The sequence below is a fragment of the Pseudophryne corroboree genome, chromosome 5 (assembly GCF_028390025.1).
Source record: "Pseudophryne corroboree isolate aPseCor3 chromosome 5, aPseCor3.hap2, whole genome shotgun sequence".
In the NCBI taxonomy this organism is placed as follows: domain Eukaryota; kingdom Metazoa; phylum Chordata; class Amphibia; order Anura; family Myobatrachidae; genus Pseudophryne; species Pseudophryne corroboree.
Genome location: NC_086448.1, coordinates 134,230,087 through 134,247,625, shown reverse-complemented (window position 1 = coordinate 134,247,625; position 17,539 = coordinate 134,230,087). Strand labels below are relative to the sequence as shown.

The 17,539-nt window shown below is 46.7% G+C and overlaps 1 protein-coding gene across 3 annotated transcripts in view; it reads left to right on the top strand.

The window, feature by feature from the left end:
- The window catches only part of SNX13 (sorting nexin 13), a 266,302-nt gene that overhangs the window by 232,304 nt on the left and 16,459 nt on the right, over positions 1 to 17,539 (top strand). For all 3 annotated transcript variants that reach the window (XM_063921738.1, XM_063921739.1, XM_063921741.1), the window contains 3 exons: positions 2,056 to 2,127; positions 10,473 to 10,618; positions 10,760 to 10,828. In XM_063921738.1, coding sequence (XP_063777808.1) covers positions 2,056 to 2,127; positions 10,473 to 10,618; positions 10,760 to 10,828 — 287 coding nt within the window. The remainder of the gene's footprint in view (positions 1 to 2,055; positions 2,128 to 10,472; positions 10,619 to 10,759; positions 10,829 to 17,539) is intronic.

The following is a 17,539-nucleotide window of genomic DNA, read 5'->3' as shown; positions in this document are numbered from 1 at the left end:
GGTATAATCCCCATGGTCCTGACGGAGTCCCCAGCATCCACTTAGGACGTCAGAGAAAATAAGAATTTACTTACCGATAATTCTATTTCTCGTAGTCCGTAGTGGATGCTGGGCGCCCATCCCAAGTGCGGATTGTCTGCAATACTTGTACATAGTTATTGTTACAAAAATCGGGTTATTATTGTTGGAAGCCATCTTTTCAGAGGCTCCTCTGTTATCATGCTGTTAACTGGGTTCAGATCTCAAGTTGTACAGTGTGATTGGTGTGGCTGGTATGAGTCTTACCCGGGATTCAAAATCCTTCCTTATTGTGTACGCTCGTCCGGGCACAGTATCCTAACTGAGGCTTGGAGGAGGGTCATAGGGGGAGGAGCCAGTGCACACCACCTAGTGGTCAAACTTTTAATTTTGTGCCCTGTCTCCTGCGGAGCCGCTATTCCCCATGGTCCTGACGGAGTCCCCAGCATCCACTACGGACTACGAGAAATAGAATTATCGGTAAGTAAATTCTTATTTTTTTACTTTGTCTAACACTGTAACCATTTGTAAATGTATAGAGGTATATTCAATTAAAGTCAGATCCATTCCGACATGCATTTGTCGGAATGGATCCGACAAGGGCTATTCAATGCCCATCTCAATCTGACTTTAACAGTTGAATTGAGATCAGGAAGCTGAGAGGGGGGAGAGACGGAGGAGTAGCACTACAGCAGCGTAGTAGGAGGATGTGGCACAGCCGCCAGACCTCACGGCAGCATCCACCCAGCTCCAGCAAGCGAGACTTCGTTTGCTGGAGCCGGGTGGACACTGTCGTGAGCGGCGGCTGTGACACATCCTCCTGCTACGCTGCTGGAGCCGCTGCTCTCCCCCGTCTCCTCCTTTCAGCTCCCTCATCTTAATCCGACTTTTTTTAAAGCTTGATTGAGATGGCCGGAAACGGGGCCAAAACCTGCGGGATTTGGCCTCGTTTTCCGACAGAAGCACGCTGATCAGCAGCTCTTCCGCCGATCCACGTGCTTTCCGACAAGTCGAATTCCCCGACTTGTCGGATAAAAAAAACAGGGATTGAATAGGTCAGAACCCCATCCGACCTGAATAAGTCGAAAACTGCCGTCTTTCCGACAAGACGGCAGTTTCGACTTCAATTGAATATACCCAATAGTGGTCAAATTTAATTTTTTATTTTTTTTGCACATAATATTTGACTTTTTTTATATGTTCAATTTTTATTTTATTTTTTAAAGACACATGCTCAGTATTTGCACATAATTGTACACATTGAAAGTTGTTGATTCAGTTGGGGGCAATGCTACTCTGTACCATTATGACAAAGTTGGAACACCCTAGATCCCTCTGGTTTTGCCCATACATTGGGCATATTAGTTTGCAGCCCCATAGAGGTGTGTACTAAAATGTGTACATTGAGGTTATCCTATGTACAGTTATGTGCACACTGTCCATCGCACCATGGCGGGTTATTCAGACTCGGTAGCAGTTTTGCTAAAACACAAAACTGCTACTCTTTAAAATCGCATGCTGGGGGCCACCGAGCACAGGGCAACGCCTCCCTGCATTGTGATCGCAATTCAATTGCAATCACATCTCAGGAATCATGAAATAGAGGTAGACCCCTCTGTATACAGCCAAGCTGCGCGTGCAGGCGGACTGTCGCCATATTTCTGGTTGCAGGAAATGCAGGCGACATCATCCGGATGCCCCAAAAACGACCATGACACACCTGCGTCTCCTGCACCACTTCCCACCAACGCCACATTGCCGCCCCCAAATTCCCGCTGCCTGTCAATCACAGTGCAATCACATCATGCCAGGATGCAATCGCATTGTGAAGGGTCACGCACGTGCAGTGCAACCGCTGCCCATGCGTAGACGGACAAAAATTGTCCATTTGCAAAATCGATAAAAAGCTATCAACTCTGAATAACCCCCAATATACAGGACAATTTGGAATCGCTTCTAATTATATTGACCTCACTGTGTGAATTGTCATACTTCAGGCTCTTAGTATATTATTAATATATATTTTTATTTGTTAAGGCTCCAATTCTTGTACCAAAACCTGGTTCAGATCCAGAACACTGTCGGGTGTCGGCCCAATTGGATGACAATGTGAGTGATTTACCAGCGGTTTATAAATATTTGTAGTGTGTTTCAGATGTGTGCACGGCCTCTTATGCTACAAAACAAAAAAAAAGTACCTGATGTACAGTGTGTTCCTTTCATTTTTTTTTATTCTTTTTACTTTAACACATTTTCCTAATCTTTGAAATTGTGCCGTCCACGTACCGTTAGATAGTTATAACCAGAGATGTACGGGTTTGTATTTACTCTGATTTACCTGGATCTCAAACCGGCATCTTATTGGCTCTCGGATGTCACGTTTTGGATAGCCAATAAAATAAATCCGAACTCACGTTCATTTTGGCGTTAAGAACCGAGTAAATCCAAACCCGCACATCTCTAGTTATAATGGCAAATGTCGTTTTCTCTGCCACAGTAATGATTCTGCACAACTTTTGTCAGCAAGTGAAAACTAGGGCAGTATTCCCAGGCAGTGTAGCCACTCAGGCATACATATAGGGAGAGGCAACATGGGATCCGGACTATGGGTCGACACTAGAAAAGGTCGACCGGTTCATATAGTCTGCATGACAATGGTCAACACACGTTTTTTGGTGTTCTTTCATGTTTTTAGACTTTTTCGATCCTTGACTATCCATGTCACAAATCATAACCTTTAGTAACCTTGTGATGAGTGAGGCACTGGGCCCAAAGCATGGCGCGCAAACGCATTTCAAGTAATGGTGGTCCGAGAGATAAAAAACTATCCACAATAACACCAAAAATGCTAAAAAAAAAAAAAAAAAAAGTGTTGACTCTTTCCAGAGTCGACCGTTTGTCTGTCTACCATATAGAGTGGACCTAATGATTGTAGACCTTATGCATGTACTGTAGATCTTGTATACCACACCCAGCGGACATGCCTGTCTTTATTACAAGTGTCAGCAGTTCCCTGTCACTGTGGTCATTACCTGAAATCTTGTTTACTGATTCCTGCAATAGCAAAATAGAAAATGAGCTGTAGTGATTAGTGCTCCATGTGTTGGTATTATTATCACTGCAGATCTATCAAGTATTTTAGGGCACCTTATACAATGCTAAGGGGTGGCCTGGAAATAAACAACAACATTGTATTCATTCCGAATAACTTTAAGGTGCATACACACTTGCCGAGAAAATTAGCGATGTCGCTCATTTCACCCTTCCTGAGCGAAGTCGCTCACTTTCTCGGCAAGTGTGTATGCCGCAGCCGACCAGCGATGCACGGCCCCGCGGGTCATTAACAACCCTCTGTGCCGGCAGCGCATGCATGCTCAGTTTGAACTATTGTCTAAGAGCTGCCTTCACGGCCTGGCCGCTGCGTGACATCACTAAGCGATATGAACGTCATATCGCCCAGTGTGTATGCCCGGCCCGGGAGGGGAAACACTGGACGATGTCGCTCATGGAGCACGCCGCCTACTGTGTAACCACCTTTAGACTACCAACCAATTATTTAATTCAGTTATTGTTCTTTGTTTACTTAAGTTGGTTATTCAATATTCGCATAAAAAAAGATGACTTGCTATATACCAAACAGCATACTTCTGTATACAGATATGGGTATATAGATGTTCGCGTTCCCTTGACATGTTTTGGAATGTAATTTACCAGGCCGTCACCTTAATTTGGGTGGGTAATGATTAATGAATGCATTTTCTCTGACGTCCTAGTGGATGCTGGGAACTCCGTAAGGACCATGGGGAATAGCGGCTCCGCAGGAGACTGGGCACATCTAAAGAAAGCTTTAGGACTATCTGGTGTGCACTGGCTCCTCCCCCTATGACCCTCCTCCAAGCCTCAGTTAGATTTTTGTGCCCGAACGAGAAGGGTGCACACTAGGGGCTCTCCTGAGCTTCTTAGTGAAAGTTTTAGTTTAGGTTTTTTATTTTCAGTGAGACCTGCTGGCAACAGGCTCACTGCATCGAGGGACTAAGGGGAGAAGAAGCGAACTCACCTGCGTGCAGAGTGGATTGGGCTTCTTAGGCTACTGGACACCATTAGCTCCAGAGGGACCGATCACAGGCCCAGCCTCGGAGCTCGGTCCCAGAGCCGCGCCGCCGGCCCCCTTACAGAGCCAGAAGCGAGAAGAGGTCCGGAAAAATCGGCGGCAGAAGACATCCTGTCTTCACCAAGGTAGCGCACAGCACTGCAGCTGTGCGCCATTGCTCCTCAGCACACTTCACACTCCGGTCACTGAGGGTGCAGGGCGCTAGGGGGGGGCGCCCTGAGCAGGCGAAAATACATCACATATAGCCCCCAGGGCTATATGGATGAATTTTAACCCCTGCCAGATTCCACAGAAAAACGGGAGAAAAGGCCGCCGAAAAGGGGGCGGAGCCTTTCTCCTCAGCACACTGGCGCCATTTTCTCTCACAGCTCCGTTGGAGGGAAGCTCCCTGGCTCTCCCCTGCAGTTACTACACTACAGAAAGGGGTTAAAAAAGAGAGGGGGGCACTAATTAGGCGCAGTATAACAATACAGCAGCTATAAAGGGAAAAACACTTATATAAGGTTATCCCTGTATATATATATATATAGCGCTCTGGTGTGTGCTGGCATACTCTCCCTCTGTCTCCCCAAAGGGCTAGTGGAGTCCTGTCCTCTATCAGAGCATTCCCTGTGTGTGTGCTGTGTGTCGGTACGGCTGTGTCGACATGTTGGATACGTGGAGGCGGAGCGGAGGCCGATAAATGGGATGTCGCCCCCTGTGGGGCCGACACCAGTGTGGATGGATAGGTGGAAGATATTAACCGACAGTGTCAACTCCTTACATAAAAGGCTGGATGACGTAACAGCTGTGGGACAGCCGGCTGCTCAGTCCGCGCCTGCCCAGGCGTCTCAAAGGCCATCAGGGGCTCAAACAACGCCCGTTACCTCAGATGGCAGACACAGATGTCGACACGGAGTCTGACTCCAGTGTCGACGAGGTTGAGACATATACACAATCCACTAGGAACATCCGTTACTTGATTTCGGCAATTAAAAATGTGTTACGCATTTTCTGACATGAACCCAAGTACCACATAAAAAGGGTTTTATTTTTGGGGAGAAAAAGCAGCCAGTGTTTTGTTCCCCCATCAGATGAATGAATGAAGTGTGTAAAGAAGCGTGGTTTCCCCCGATAAGAAACTGGTGATTTCTAAAAAGTTACTGATGGCGTACCCTTTCCCGCCAGAGGATAGGTCACGTTGGGAGATATCCCTTGGGGTGGATAAGGCGCTCACACGTTTGTCAAAAGGTGGCACTGCCGTCTTAGGATACGGTCACCTTGAAGGAACCTGCTGATAAAAAGCAGGAGGCGATCCTGAAGTCTGTAATTACACACTCAGGTTATACACTGAAGCCTGCTATTACCTCAGCATAAATAGTGCTGCTGCAGCGTGGTCTGATACCCTGTCAGATAATAGCTAAGACAGGGATAATGTTTTGCTAACATTGAGCATATTTAAGACGTTGTCATATATATAAAGGATGCACAGAGGGATATTTGCCGGCTGGCATCCAGAATTAATGCAATGTCCATTCTGCCAGGAGGGTATTAGAAACCTGGCAGTGGACAGGTGATGCTGCATTTAAAAGGCACATGGAGATTCTGCCTTATAAGGGTGAGGAATTGTTTGGGGATGGTCTCTGGGACCTCGTATCCACAGCAACAGCTGGGAAGAAAAATTTTTACCTCAGGTTTCCTCACAAAAGCCTAAGAAAGCACCGTATTTTCAGGTACAGTCCTTTCGGCTTCAGAAAAGCAAGCGGGTCATAGGCGCTTCCTTTCTACACAGAGACAAGGGAAGAAGTAAAAAGCTGCACCAGTCAGCCAGTTCCCAGGATCAAATCTCTTCCCTCGCTTCCTCTGAGTCCACCGCATGACGCTGGGGCTCCACAGGTGGAGACAGGTGCGGTGGGGGCGCGTCTCGGGAACTGCAGGGACCAGTGGGCTTGCCCACAGGTGGATCCCTAGGTTTTGCAAGTAGTATCACAGGGATACAGGCTGGAGTTCGAGACGACTTCCCCTCGCCGTTGCCTTCACATCAGCCTTGCCTGCTGCCCTCGGAAAGGTAGTACTGGCGGAAATTCACAAGCTGTACTTCCAGCAGGTGAAATCAAGGTACCCCTCCTTCAACAAGGCCGGGGTTACTATTCCAAAATGTTGTGGTACCGAAACCAGACTGTTCGGTGAGACCCATTCTAAAATTTAAATCCTTGAACACTTATATACGAAGGTTCAAGTTCAAAATGGAATCGCTCAGGGCGATTATTGCAAGCCTGGAAAATTTCAGGGTATCACTGGACATCAAGGATACTTACCTGCATGTCCCTATTTACCCTCTTCACCAGGTGTACCTCAAAATTGTGGTACAGGATTGTCATTACCAATTCCAGACGTTGCCGTTGGTCTGTCCCCGGCACTGAGGGTATTTACCAAGGTAATGGCCGAAGTACTTATCCCGTACTTGGACGATCTCCTTATAAAGGCGAGGTCCAGGGAGCAGTTGTTCGTCGGAGTAGCACTATCTCGGGAAGTGCTACAACAGCACGGCTGGATTCTGAATATTCCAAAGTCGCAGCTGGTTCCTACGACGCGTCTACTGTTCCTGAATATGGTTCTGGACACAGAACAGGTTAAAATGCGTTTCTCCCGGAGGAGAAGTCCAAGGAGTTAGCGTCTCTAGACGGAGACCTCCTAATACAAATACAGGTATCGGTGCATCAATGCACGCGAACCTTGAAAAAGATGGTAGCTTCTTACGAAGAATTTCCATTCGTCAATTCCCATGCAAGGGATCTGTTGGACAAGTGGTCCGGGTCGCATCCTCAGATGCATCGGCGGATAACCCTGTCTCCAAGGGCCAGGGTGTCGCTGTGGTGGTGACTGCAGAGTGCTCATAGGCTGGGGGGCAGTCACACAGGGAAGAAACTTCCAAGGCCTATGGAAAAGTCAGGAGACTTCCCTACACATAAATGTTCTGGAACTATGGGCCATTTACAATGCCCTAAGTCAGGCTAGACCCCTGCTTCAACACCGGCCGGTGCTGATCCAGTCAGACAACATCACGGCGGTCGCTCTTGTAGACCGACAGGGCGGCACAAGAAGCAGGATGGCGATGGCAGAAGCCACAAGGATTCGCCGATGGGCGGAAAATCATGTGTTAGCACTGTCAGCAGTGTTCATTCCTGGAGTGGACAACTGAGAAGCAGACCTTCTCAGCAGATAAAACCTCCACCCGGGAGAGTGGGGACTTCATCCAGAAGTTTTCCAAATGATTGTACACCGTGGGGAAAGGCCACAGGTGGACAGGAGGGCGTCCCGCCTCAACAAAAAGCTACAAAGATATTGCGCCAGGTCAAGGGACCCTCAGGCGATAGCTGTGGACGCTCTGGTAACACCGTGGGTGTACCAGTCGGTGTATGTGTTCTCTTCTCTGCCTCTCATACCCAGGGTAATGAGAATAATAAGAAGGAGAGGAATAAGAACTATACTCATTGTTCCGAGGGGCCAAGAAGAGCTTGCTACCCAGAACTCCAAGAAATGATCTCAGAGGACCCATGGCCTCTGCAGCTCAGACAGGACCTGCTGCAGCAGGGGCCCTGTCTTTTCCAAGACTTACCGCGGCTGCATTTGACGGCATGGCGGTTGAACGCCGGATCCTGAAGGAAAAAGGCATTCCGGAGGAAGTTATCCCTACGCTATTTAAAGCTGGGAAAGAAGTGAACGCAAACCATTATCACCGCATATGGCGGAAATATGTTGCGTGCTGTGAGGCCAGTACGGCCCCAAAGGAGGAATTTCAGCTAGGTCAATTTCTGCACTTCCTACAAGTCAGAGGTGACTATGGGCCTAAAATTGGGTTCCATTAAGGTCCTGATTTCGGCTCTATCGATTTTCTTCCAAAATAGAACTGGCTTCACTGCCTGAAGTTCAGATTTTTGTTAAGGGAGTGCTGCATAGTCAGCACCGTGGGATCTCAACGTAGTGTTGGATTTCCTGAAGTCGCATTGAGTTGAGCCACTTAAATCCGTGGAGCTATAATACCTCACGTGGAAAGTGTTCATGCTGTGGGCCTTGGCGTCGGCCAGGCGTGTATCAGAATTGGCGGCTTTGTCAAAAGCTCTTATCTGTATTTTATATGGATAAGGCGAAATTGAGGACTCGTTCCCAATTCCTTCCTAAGGTGGTAGCAGTTTTTCATGTGAACCAACCTATTGTGGTACCTGCGGCTACTAGGGACTTGGAGGACTCCAAGTTGCTGGACGTAGTCAGGGCCCTGAAAATATATGTTTCCAGGACGGCTGGAGTCAGAAAATCTGACTCGCTGTTTATCCTGCATGCACCCAACAAGCTGGGTGCTCCTGCTTTTAAGCAGACTATTGCTCGTTGGATTTGTAGTACAATTCAGCTTGCACATTCTGTGGCAGGCCTGCCACAACCAAAATCTGTAAAAGCCCATTCCACAAGGAAGGTGGGCTCATCTTGGGCGGCTGCCCGAGGGGTCTCGGCTTTACAACTTTGCCGAGCAGCTACTTGGTCAGGGGCAAACATGTTTGCTAATTTCTACAAATTTGATACCCTGGCTGAGGAGGACCTGGAGTTCTCTCATTCGGTGCTGCAGAGTCATCCGCACTCTCCCGCCCGTTTGGGAGCTTTGGTATAATCCCCATGGTCCTTACGGAGTTCCCAGCATCCACTAGGACGTCAGAGAAAATAAGAATTTACTTACCGATAATTCTATTTCTCGTAGTCCGTAGTGGATGCTGGGCGCCCATCCCAAGTGCGGATTGTCTGCAATACTTGTATATAGTTATGGTTAACTAAATCGGGTTATTGTTGTAGCGAGCCATCTTTTCTAGAGGCTCATCTGTTATCATACTGTTAACTGGGTTCAGATCACAAGTTATACGGTGTGATTGGTGTGGCTGGTATGAGTCTTACCCGGGATTCAAAATCCTTCCTTATTGTGTACGCTCGTCCGGGCACAGTATCCTAACTGAGGCTTGGAGGAGGGTCATAGGGGGAGGAGCCAGTGCACACCAGATAGTCCTAAAGCTTTCTTTAGATGTGCCCAGTCTCCTGCGGAGCCGCTATTCCCCATGGTCCTTACGGAGTTCCCAGCATCCACTACGGACTACGAGAAATAGAATTATCGGTAAGTAAATTCTTATTTTTTACACCTTTTAATAAATATAATTTATGTCGGCTAAGGGGCTAAGCTGCTGCTGATGGTTACTAAACATGTGGTAATTTTTCCCGGTATTTGGGGGGTAGAGCCCTACATAGTTCACAGAATGGAATAGAAAATCTTTTATGTTTGGTTAGACCTTACAGCGGAAACATTATTGGTGATTATATGGCTATTGGTCATCGTCATAAATCTGCACCTGTCCTTCCCTGTGAATTTTTATATGTCACATCAAAGCATTCCATATCTTCCTGCACATCCCCACATTGCCGTCACTTTGATAAATTCCTTTGTATTAAAGTACTCTGGATAGTTCGTCATGGCTGTAAAACGATCAGGTGCTGCGTTCACCATTGCTAACATTTCTCATCTTGTCCTTCAATATTATTTTGCGAAAGGTTTGATGAATGCTGAATCTTCAGTTGCTTTGGAAAGCTTTTCATCTACAGTTGTAATTCCCGTTGGACATTGAATTCTGCATAAATGGTTAATAGCCTATGGAAATTATTTATTATTGGTGTGATCTTATTTTAAGTAATAATCTTATGCTTTTCCCAGAAACGTTAAGTACGTAGATATGTCACTGCCACCAACTGCCAGTAGTTTGCCAATCGTGCTGCGGTTTTTGGGGCACTAATAGCGACATTGCAGGACCTGATCTGCACATGTGGATGTAGTAGTGTGAATGCTTGCTACAACCCTTCTTTGCTTATCTGTACTCGCGGAACTTTGTCTTTCGCTGGCGTCAAATTAAAACCAAGAATGCACAGCGCTCTCTCGGTAACCAAATAAAACACCAGCACCATGTTGGAAGTGGGCATCCTGGAATTCATTCCCTGGTCTGTGTCATTTTTGTGTGTAGGCTCCTAAATATATACCACCCCAGTGTACCATTTCCATGACAGCAGGCTTCGTGGTAGACGATACTGAAGCCGATGGCATACTGTACAACTGCTTTGATAACTCCTTCACTACACCCTATACATTAAAAATTTGATGGAGATTCCCATTAATAAATCCAGCAAACCGTATAATGTTTAATAAAAACTAAAATCCTATATCCACATTCCACATGTTTTACTGTATGTGTAGAGGGGATGGAGATTGAGTAAAGTACTGTAAAGCTTACTGCTTAACATCTCAACAGAGACGTCACATCAATCTTGTTTTTGCTAGGTTGATGACAATATTCCGCTACGAGTGATGCTTCTGCTCATGGACGAAGTCTTTGACCTAAAAGAAAGAAATCAATGGTTGAGAAGACAAATTACCAGCCTCCTTCAACAGCTCATTAGAGCAACATATGGAGACACAATTAACAGGTGAAAATGCTTTGGCAGAGTGTAATGTTAGGCAATGCATTTCCCAGAGTTCACAAGACCAGAATGTATTCCACTAAAATCCGTGTTGCTGAACTTAACTTTTTTTTATATTTACATTTAAAAAAAAAAATTTTGCGACAGGAAAATTGTTGATCATGTGGAATCAATGACGTCGCCTGACCAAGTAGCAGATTATGTAAAACATTTCAGGTAAGTTACTTATTGTTCTCCTCTATAACAGAAATTTTATGAATATGGAAATGTAGGCTTGGGTTTTTTTTTTTAACCATATTTTTAAATCTGTGTTTGAAAATGGTTGTGATGATCATTGCATACATGTCGTAAGCAGAGCACTGGAGTAGAAAAGGACACACATTAATAGGGTGGATCCCAAACAAACATTGGGGCCAGGAGAAGTGATAAGTGGAAGGTGATAACGCACCAGCCAATCGGCTCCTAACTGTCATTTTTTTTTCAAACCTGTAATGATTGGCTGGTGCATTAATACCTTGTACTTATTACTGCTTTATCACTTCTCCAAGCTTAATACATCTGCCCCATAAGGAGGATCCCGCACAAAAACTTTTTTAATTTGCCATAACTTGATTGGTTTAAAAAAGATCCAACATATGTAGATGGATCCCTTTATAATCAGGGCAATATTCACTTGCTGGTGGTGCTCCCAAGAGTCAAATGTACAATGCTACACAAATAACATTACTGACATTTAAAACGTTATTACTATTTGTGTGTTGCACAAATAAAAGAGAAAGCAAACTTTTTGTTGCGTAACTTTTTATTTTATTGTGTGTTTATGTTTTAAAACAAACCTTTTAATAAAGGCTTATAAAAATTGTGTATCTCACATGTGGCTAGATGCATCATCGCTTAGAAAGTGATAAAATGGAGAGTGAAAAAGTACCAGCCAATGAGCTCCTAACTGCCATGCCACAGGCTGTGTTTGAAAAATGGCAGTTAGGAGCTGATTGGCTGGCACTTTTTCACTATTCATTTTATCACTTTCCAAGCGATGATGCATCTGGCCCATAGTCTTATATACCACCATGAGAACTCAAAAGACAATTGACAACAATTATATGGTTAAAGCATGGGTGGGTGTCCACTTATGGAAATATAGTGTTATGGATAGGGTCCTATCCTGTAATCCAGGGGTGGCCAACCAGTTAGAGGGAAAGAGCCAGAAAAGATCTGTTGTCAAGGGCAAGAGCCACTAACATGCACGCGCTAAGATGGGGGCGTGGCCTAGGTGTCACAAAGCCACACCCCATTTTTGTGCGCACATCTTTTTGGTATGACGTTTGTGTGTATGACCTGGTGTCATAACCCCGTTTTTAGTCATGTTGTACAGTGCTACATACATATAATGCCCCAGTACAGTGCCACATACAGTACATGTAAAAATGACAAAAAATGGTTGCCTCCACGGTGCCAGAAACACATATGCCCCCACAGTGCCAGATACACATGCCCCCCACAATGCCAGATACATATATGCCCCACAGTGTCAGAAACACATGTCCCCACAGTGCAAGATATGCCGCCAGTGCCAGATACACACGTCCCTGCAGTGGCAGATATGCCCCCATTGCCAGATACACATGTCCCCACAGTGCCAGCTATGCCCCTAGTGCCAGCTATGCCCGCAGTGCCAGATACACACGTTCCGCCCCCCCCCCCCCCCCTTACCCCCTCCTGTGCTGCTCACCATGTTGCTGCCCCTGTATGTGAGGTCAGGGAGGAGAGCGCAGTGTATACCTCTCCTGCCCTTCAGTCTTCGGCTGCGGTGTTTATCTTTAATTAGGCGCTGGTCCGTGAGCCAATCAGGAGCCTTAGCTGCCGGTCCACGATCTCTGATTGGCTAACGGGCCGGCGCCAAATTAAAGATAAACACCGCCGCTGGAGAGAAGTGTGTGTGTCGAGGACGTGGGTTGGCACCGCTGCTGTAATCAGTCAGGTGTAAGACATCTTATTCACGTGGAGAGACAGCACCCTAGAAGACCAATCATTTGTCAAGCACACATCCTGTGTGTGTTATTAAGCAGAGAAAATGTATTGGGCAATAAGAGTTCCAGATCAAATATTGTGTCAGGCTATGATAAGTCTGCTGACAGATCTATGGGATATCTAGCTAGTTAGGCAGATTATGTCCCAGGTGTTCGAGATTTAATTGTATTTCGGTTACATTCAGTCTCTAATATCTAATGTACATGTGTGCCGTCATCATATAGTAGTACAACGTTTCACATCAGTGACGTGCAGTCAGGTGAGACAAACCATTTCCTGTCATACTTCAGTATAAGGTAGAGTTTTGACTATATAAAGTGTATGAAAAATACAAATAATACATTATAAAAATCTTCTTTTGTAGTCTAATAATTTTTATAGTCAAAACTCTGGAGTGAAAAGTCTATGTCAGGAAAGGCAGTGCCACCCCTGCCTATCTTTTTCCCCTTATCTCTGATTGAAGCTCACCAAATTTCAAGCAGTATATACTGATGCACCTGAGTATAATTCCCACATGAACCCTTTGGCTCATATATTGTGTGTAAATCTGCCTCTGATACTATCCAGTTCTTCCCCAGCCATTTACCTCACTGCATGTACCTGTTCCACATATATATTTCTAGTGTGAATAGATCAGAGGATATATATATACTGTATATCAATAACACTTTTGCAGATACAGGTTGAGTATCCCTTATCCAAAGTTCTAAATCCCCAATTTTTAGGTCCCATACTGAGATAATGACATATATATTATAAATATTATATTATACAAGTTGAGTATCCCATATCCAAAATGCTTGACACCAGAAGTATTTTGGATATCGGATTTTTCCGTATTTTGGAATAATTGCATGCCATAATAAGATATCATGGCGATGGGACCCAAGTCTAAGCACAGAATGCATTTATGTTTCATAGACACCTCATACACACAGCCTGAAGGTCATGGGTCATTTTAGTCAATATGCTTAATAACTTAGTACATTAAACAAAGTTTGTGTACATACACGCAATTAATTTATGTTTCTCTAACGTCCTAGTGGATGCTGGGAACTCCGAAAGGACCATGGGGAATAGCGGGCTCCGAAGGAGGCTGGGCACTCTAGAAAGATTTAGGACTACCTGGTGTGCACTGGCTCCTCCCACCATGACCCTCCTCCAAGCCTCAGTTAGATTTTGTGCCCGGCCGAGGTTGGATGCACACTAGGGGCTCTCCTGAGCTCTTAGAAGAAAGATAGTCTTAGGTTTATTATTTTCAGTGAGACCTGCTGGCAACAGGCTCACTGCAGCGAGGGACTAAGGGGAGAAGAAGCGAACTCGCCTGCTTGCAGCCGGATTGGGCTTCTTAGGCTACTGGACACCATTAGCTCCAGAGGGATCGACCGCAGGCCCAGCCTTGATGTTCGGTCCCGAAGCCGCGCCGCCGTCCCCCTTACAGAGCCAGAAGCAAGAAGATGGTCCGGAAAATCGGCGGCATGAAGACATCAGTCTTCACCAAGGTAGCGCACAGCACTGCAGCTGTGCGCCATTGCTCCTCTCACACTTCACACTCCGGTCACTGAGGGTGCAGGGCGCTGGGGGGGGGGGGTCGCCATGAGGCAGCAATAAAAAACACCTTGGCTGGCAAAAATACCTCAATATATAGCCCCAGGGGCTATATATGAGGTAAATACCCCTGCCAGATTCCATAAAAAAGCGGGAGAATAGGCCGCTGAAAAGGGGCGGAGCTATCTCCCTCAGCACACTGGGCGCCATTTTTCCCTCACAGTTCCGCTGGAAGGAAGCTCCCTGGCTCTCCCCTGCAGACTACTCTACAGAAAAGGGTAAAAAAGAGAGAGGGGGGGCATTTAATTTGGCGCAGTATATAGTTTATATTAAAAAGCAGCTATAAGGGACATAACTCAGTTAGTCCCTGCCTTATATAGCGCTCTGGTGTGTGCTGGCATACTCTCACTCTGTCCCCCCAAAGGGCTTTTGTGGGTCCTGTCCTCTATATAGAGCATTCCCTGTGTGTGTGGAGTGTCGGTACGGCTGTGTCGACATGTTTGATGAGGATAATGAGGTGGAGGCGGAGCAGATGCCTTTAGAAGGGATGTCACCCCCTGGGGGGCAGACACCTGAGTGGATGTGCTTATGGAAAGAAATGAGTGCACGTATAGACTCATTACATAAGAAATTTGACGACATGCCGACTGCGGGACAGCCAAGTTCTCAGCTCGTGCCTGTCCAGGTGTCTCAAAAGTCATCAGGGGCTCTGAAACGCCCGCTATCTCAGATGGCACAAGTAGATGTCGACACGGATACTGAAGGTACCACAAAAAAGGGTATTATGTTTGGGGAGAAAAAAACTACCTGTAGTTTTTCCCCCGTCAGATGAATTAAATGAAGTGTGTGAAGAAGCGTGGGCTTCCCCTGATAAGAAATTGGTAATTCCTAAGAAGGTACTAATGGCGTTCCCTTTCCCGCCAGAGGATAGGTTACGTTGGGAAACACCTCCTAGAGTGGATAAAGCGCTCACACGTTTGTCTAAAAAGGTGGCACTACCGTCTCAGGATACGGCCGCCCTTAAGGAACCTGCTGATAGAAAGCAGGAGGCGATCCTGAAGTCTGTATATACACACTCAGGCATTATACTTAGACCAGCTATTGCGTCAGCATGGATGTGCAGTGCTGCCGCTGCGTGGTCGGATAAACTGTCAGAAAATATTGACACACTAGACAGAGACACGATTCTGCTAACAATTGACCATATCAAAGACTCAGTCTTATATATGAGAGATGCACAGAGGGAAGTCTGCCGGCTGGCATCTAAAATAAGTGCATTGTCCATCTCTGCTAGGAGATGCTTATGGACTCGCCAGTGGACTGGAGATGCAGATTCCAAAAGGCACATGGAAGTTTTGCCTTATAAGGGGGAGGAATTATTTGGGGATGGTCTCTCCGACCTAGTTTCCACAGCAACGTCTGGGAAGTCAGCATTTTTACCCCATGTCCCCTCACAGCCTAAGAAGGCGCCATTTTATCAGGTTCAGTCCTTTCGGACCCAGAACTCTAGAGGCAGAGGTAGGGGAAAAAGGCTGCAACAAACAGCAGGTTCCCAGGAGCAAAAGTCCTCCCCCGCTTCCTCTTCCAAGTCCGCCGCATGACGGTGGGGCTCCACAGGCGGAGCCAGGTACGGTGGGGGCCCGCCTCATGAATTTCAGCGATCAGTGGGCTCGCTCACAGGTGGATCCCTGGATCCTTCAAATAGTATCTCAGGGGTACAAGCTAGAATTCGAGGCGGCTCCACCCCACCGGTTCCTAAAATCTGCCTTGCCGATTGCTCCCTCAGACAGGGAGGCGGTGCTAGCAGCGATTCACAAGCTGTATTCCCAGCAGGTGGTGATCAAGGTACCCCTACTTCAACAAGGCCGGGGTTACTATTCCACACTATTTGTGGTGCCGAAACCGGACGGTTCGGTGAGACCCATTTTAAAATTGAAATCCTTGAACACATACATAAAAAAATTCAAGTTCAAGATGGAATCGCTCAGGGCGGTTATTGCAAGCCTGGAGGAGGGGGATTACATGGTATCCCTGGACATCAAGGATGCTTACCTGCATGTCCCCATTTACCATCCTCACCAGGAGTACCTCAGATTTGTGGTACAGGATTGCCATTACCAATTCCAGACGCTGCCGTTTGGACTCTCCACGGCACCGAGGGTATTTACCAAGGTTATGGCGGAAATGATGATACTCCTTCGAAAAAAGGGAGTTTTAATTATCCCATACTTGGACGATCTCCTAATAAAGGCACGATCCAAGGAGCAGTTGTTAGTGGGAGTAGCACTATCTCAGGAAGTGCTGCGCCAGCACGGCTGGATTCTGAATATCCCAAAGTCACAGCTGGTCCCGACGACACGTCTAATGTTCCTGGGAATGATTCTGGACACAGTCCAGAAAAAAGTGTTTCTCCCGGAGGAGAAAGCCAGGGAGTTGTCTTCTCTAGTCAGAGACCTCCTAAAACCAAAACAGGTATCGGTGCATCACTGCACGCGGGTCCTGGGAAAGATGGTAGCTTCTTACGAAGCAATTCCATTCGGCAGGTTCCATGCCAGGATTTTTCAGTGGGACCTGTTGGACAAGTGGTCCGGATCGCATCTTCAGATGCATCGCTTGATAACCCTGTCCCCAAGAACCAGGGTGTCTCTTCTGTGGTGGCTGCAGAGTGCTCATCTTTTGGAGGGCCGCAGATTCGGCATACAGGACTGGGTCCTGGTGACCACGGATGCCAGCCTACGAGGCTGGGGGGCAGTCACAAAGGGAAGAAACTTCCAAGGACTATGGTCAAGTCAGGAGACTTCCCTTCACATAAATATTCTGGAACTAAGGGCCATTTACAATGCCCTAAGTCAAGCAAAATCCCTGCTCCTACACCAGCCGGTGCTGATCCAGTCAGACAACATCACGGCAGTCGCCCATGTGAATCGACAGGGCGGCACAAGAAGCAGGATGGCAATGGCAGAAGCCACAAGGATTCTCCGATGGGCGGAAAATCATGTACTAGCACTGTCAGCAGTGTTCATCCCGGGAGTGGACAACTGGGAAGCAGACTTTCTCAGCAGGCACGACCTCCACCCGGGAGAGTGGGGACTTCATCCAGAAGTCTTCCAAATGATTGTAAATCAGTGGGGTCGTCCACAGGTGGACATGATGGCGTCCCGCCTAAACAAAAAACTAGAGAGGTATGGCGCCAGGTCAAGAGACCCTCAGGCGATAGCTGTGGACGCTCTAGTGACACCGTGGGTGTACCAGTCAGTTTATGTGTTCCCTCCTCTACCTCTCATACCAAAGGTATTGAGAATAATAAGAAAGCGAGGTGTAAACACAATTCTCGTGGTTCCGGATTGG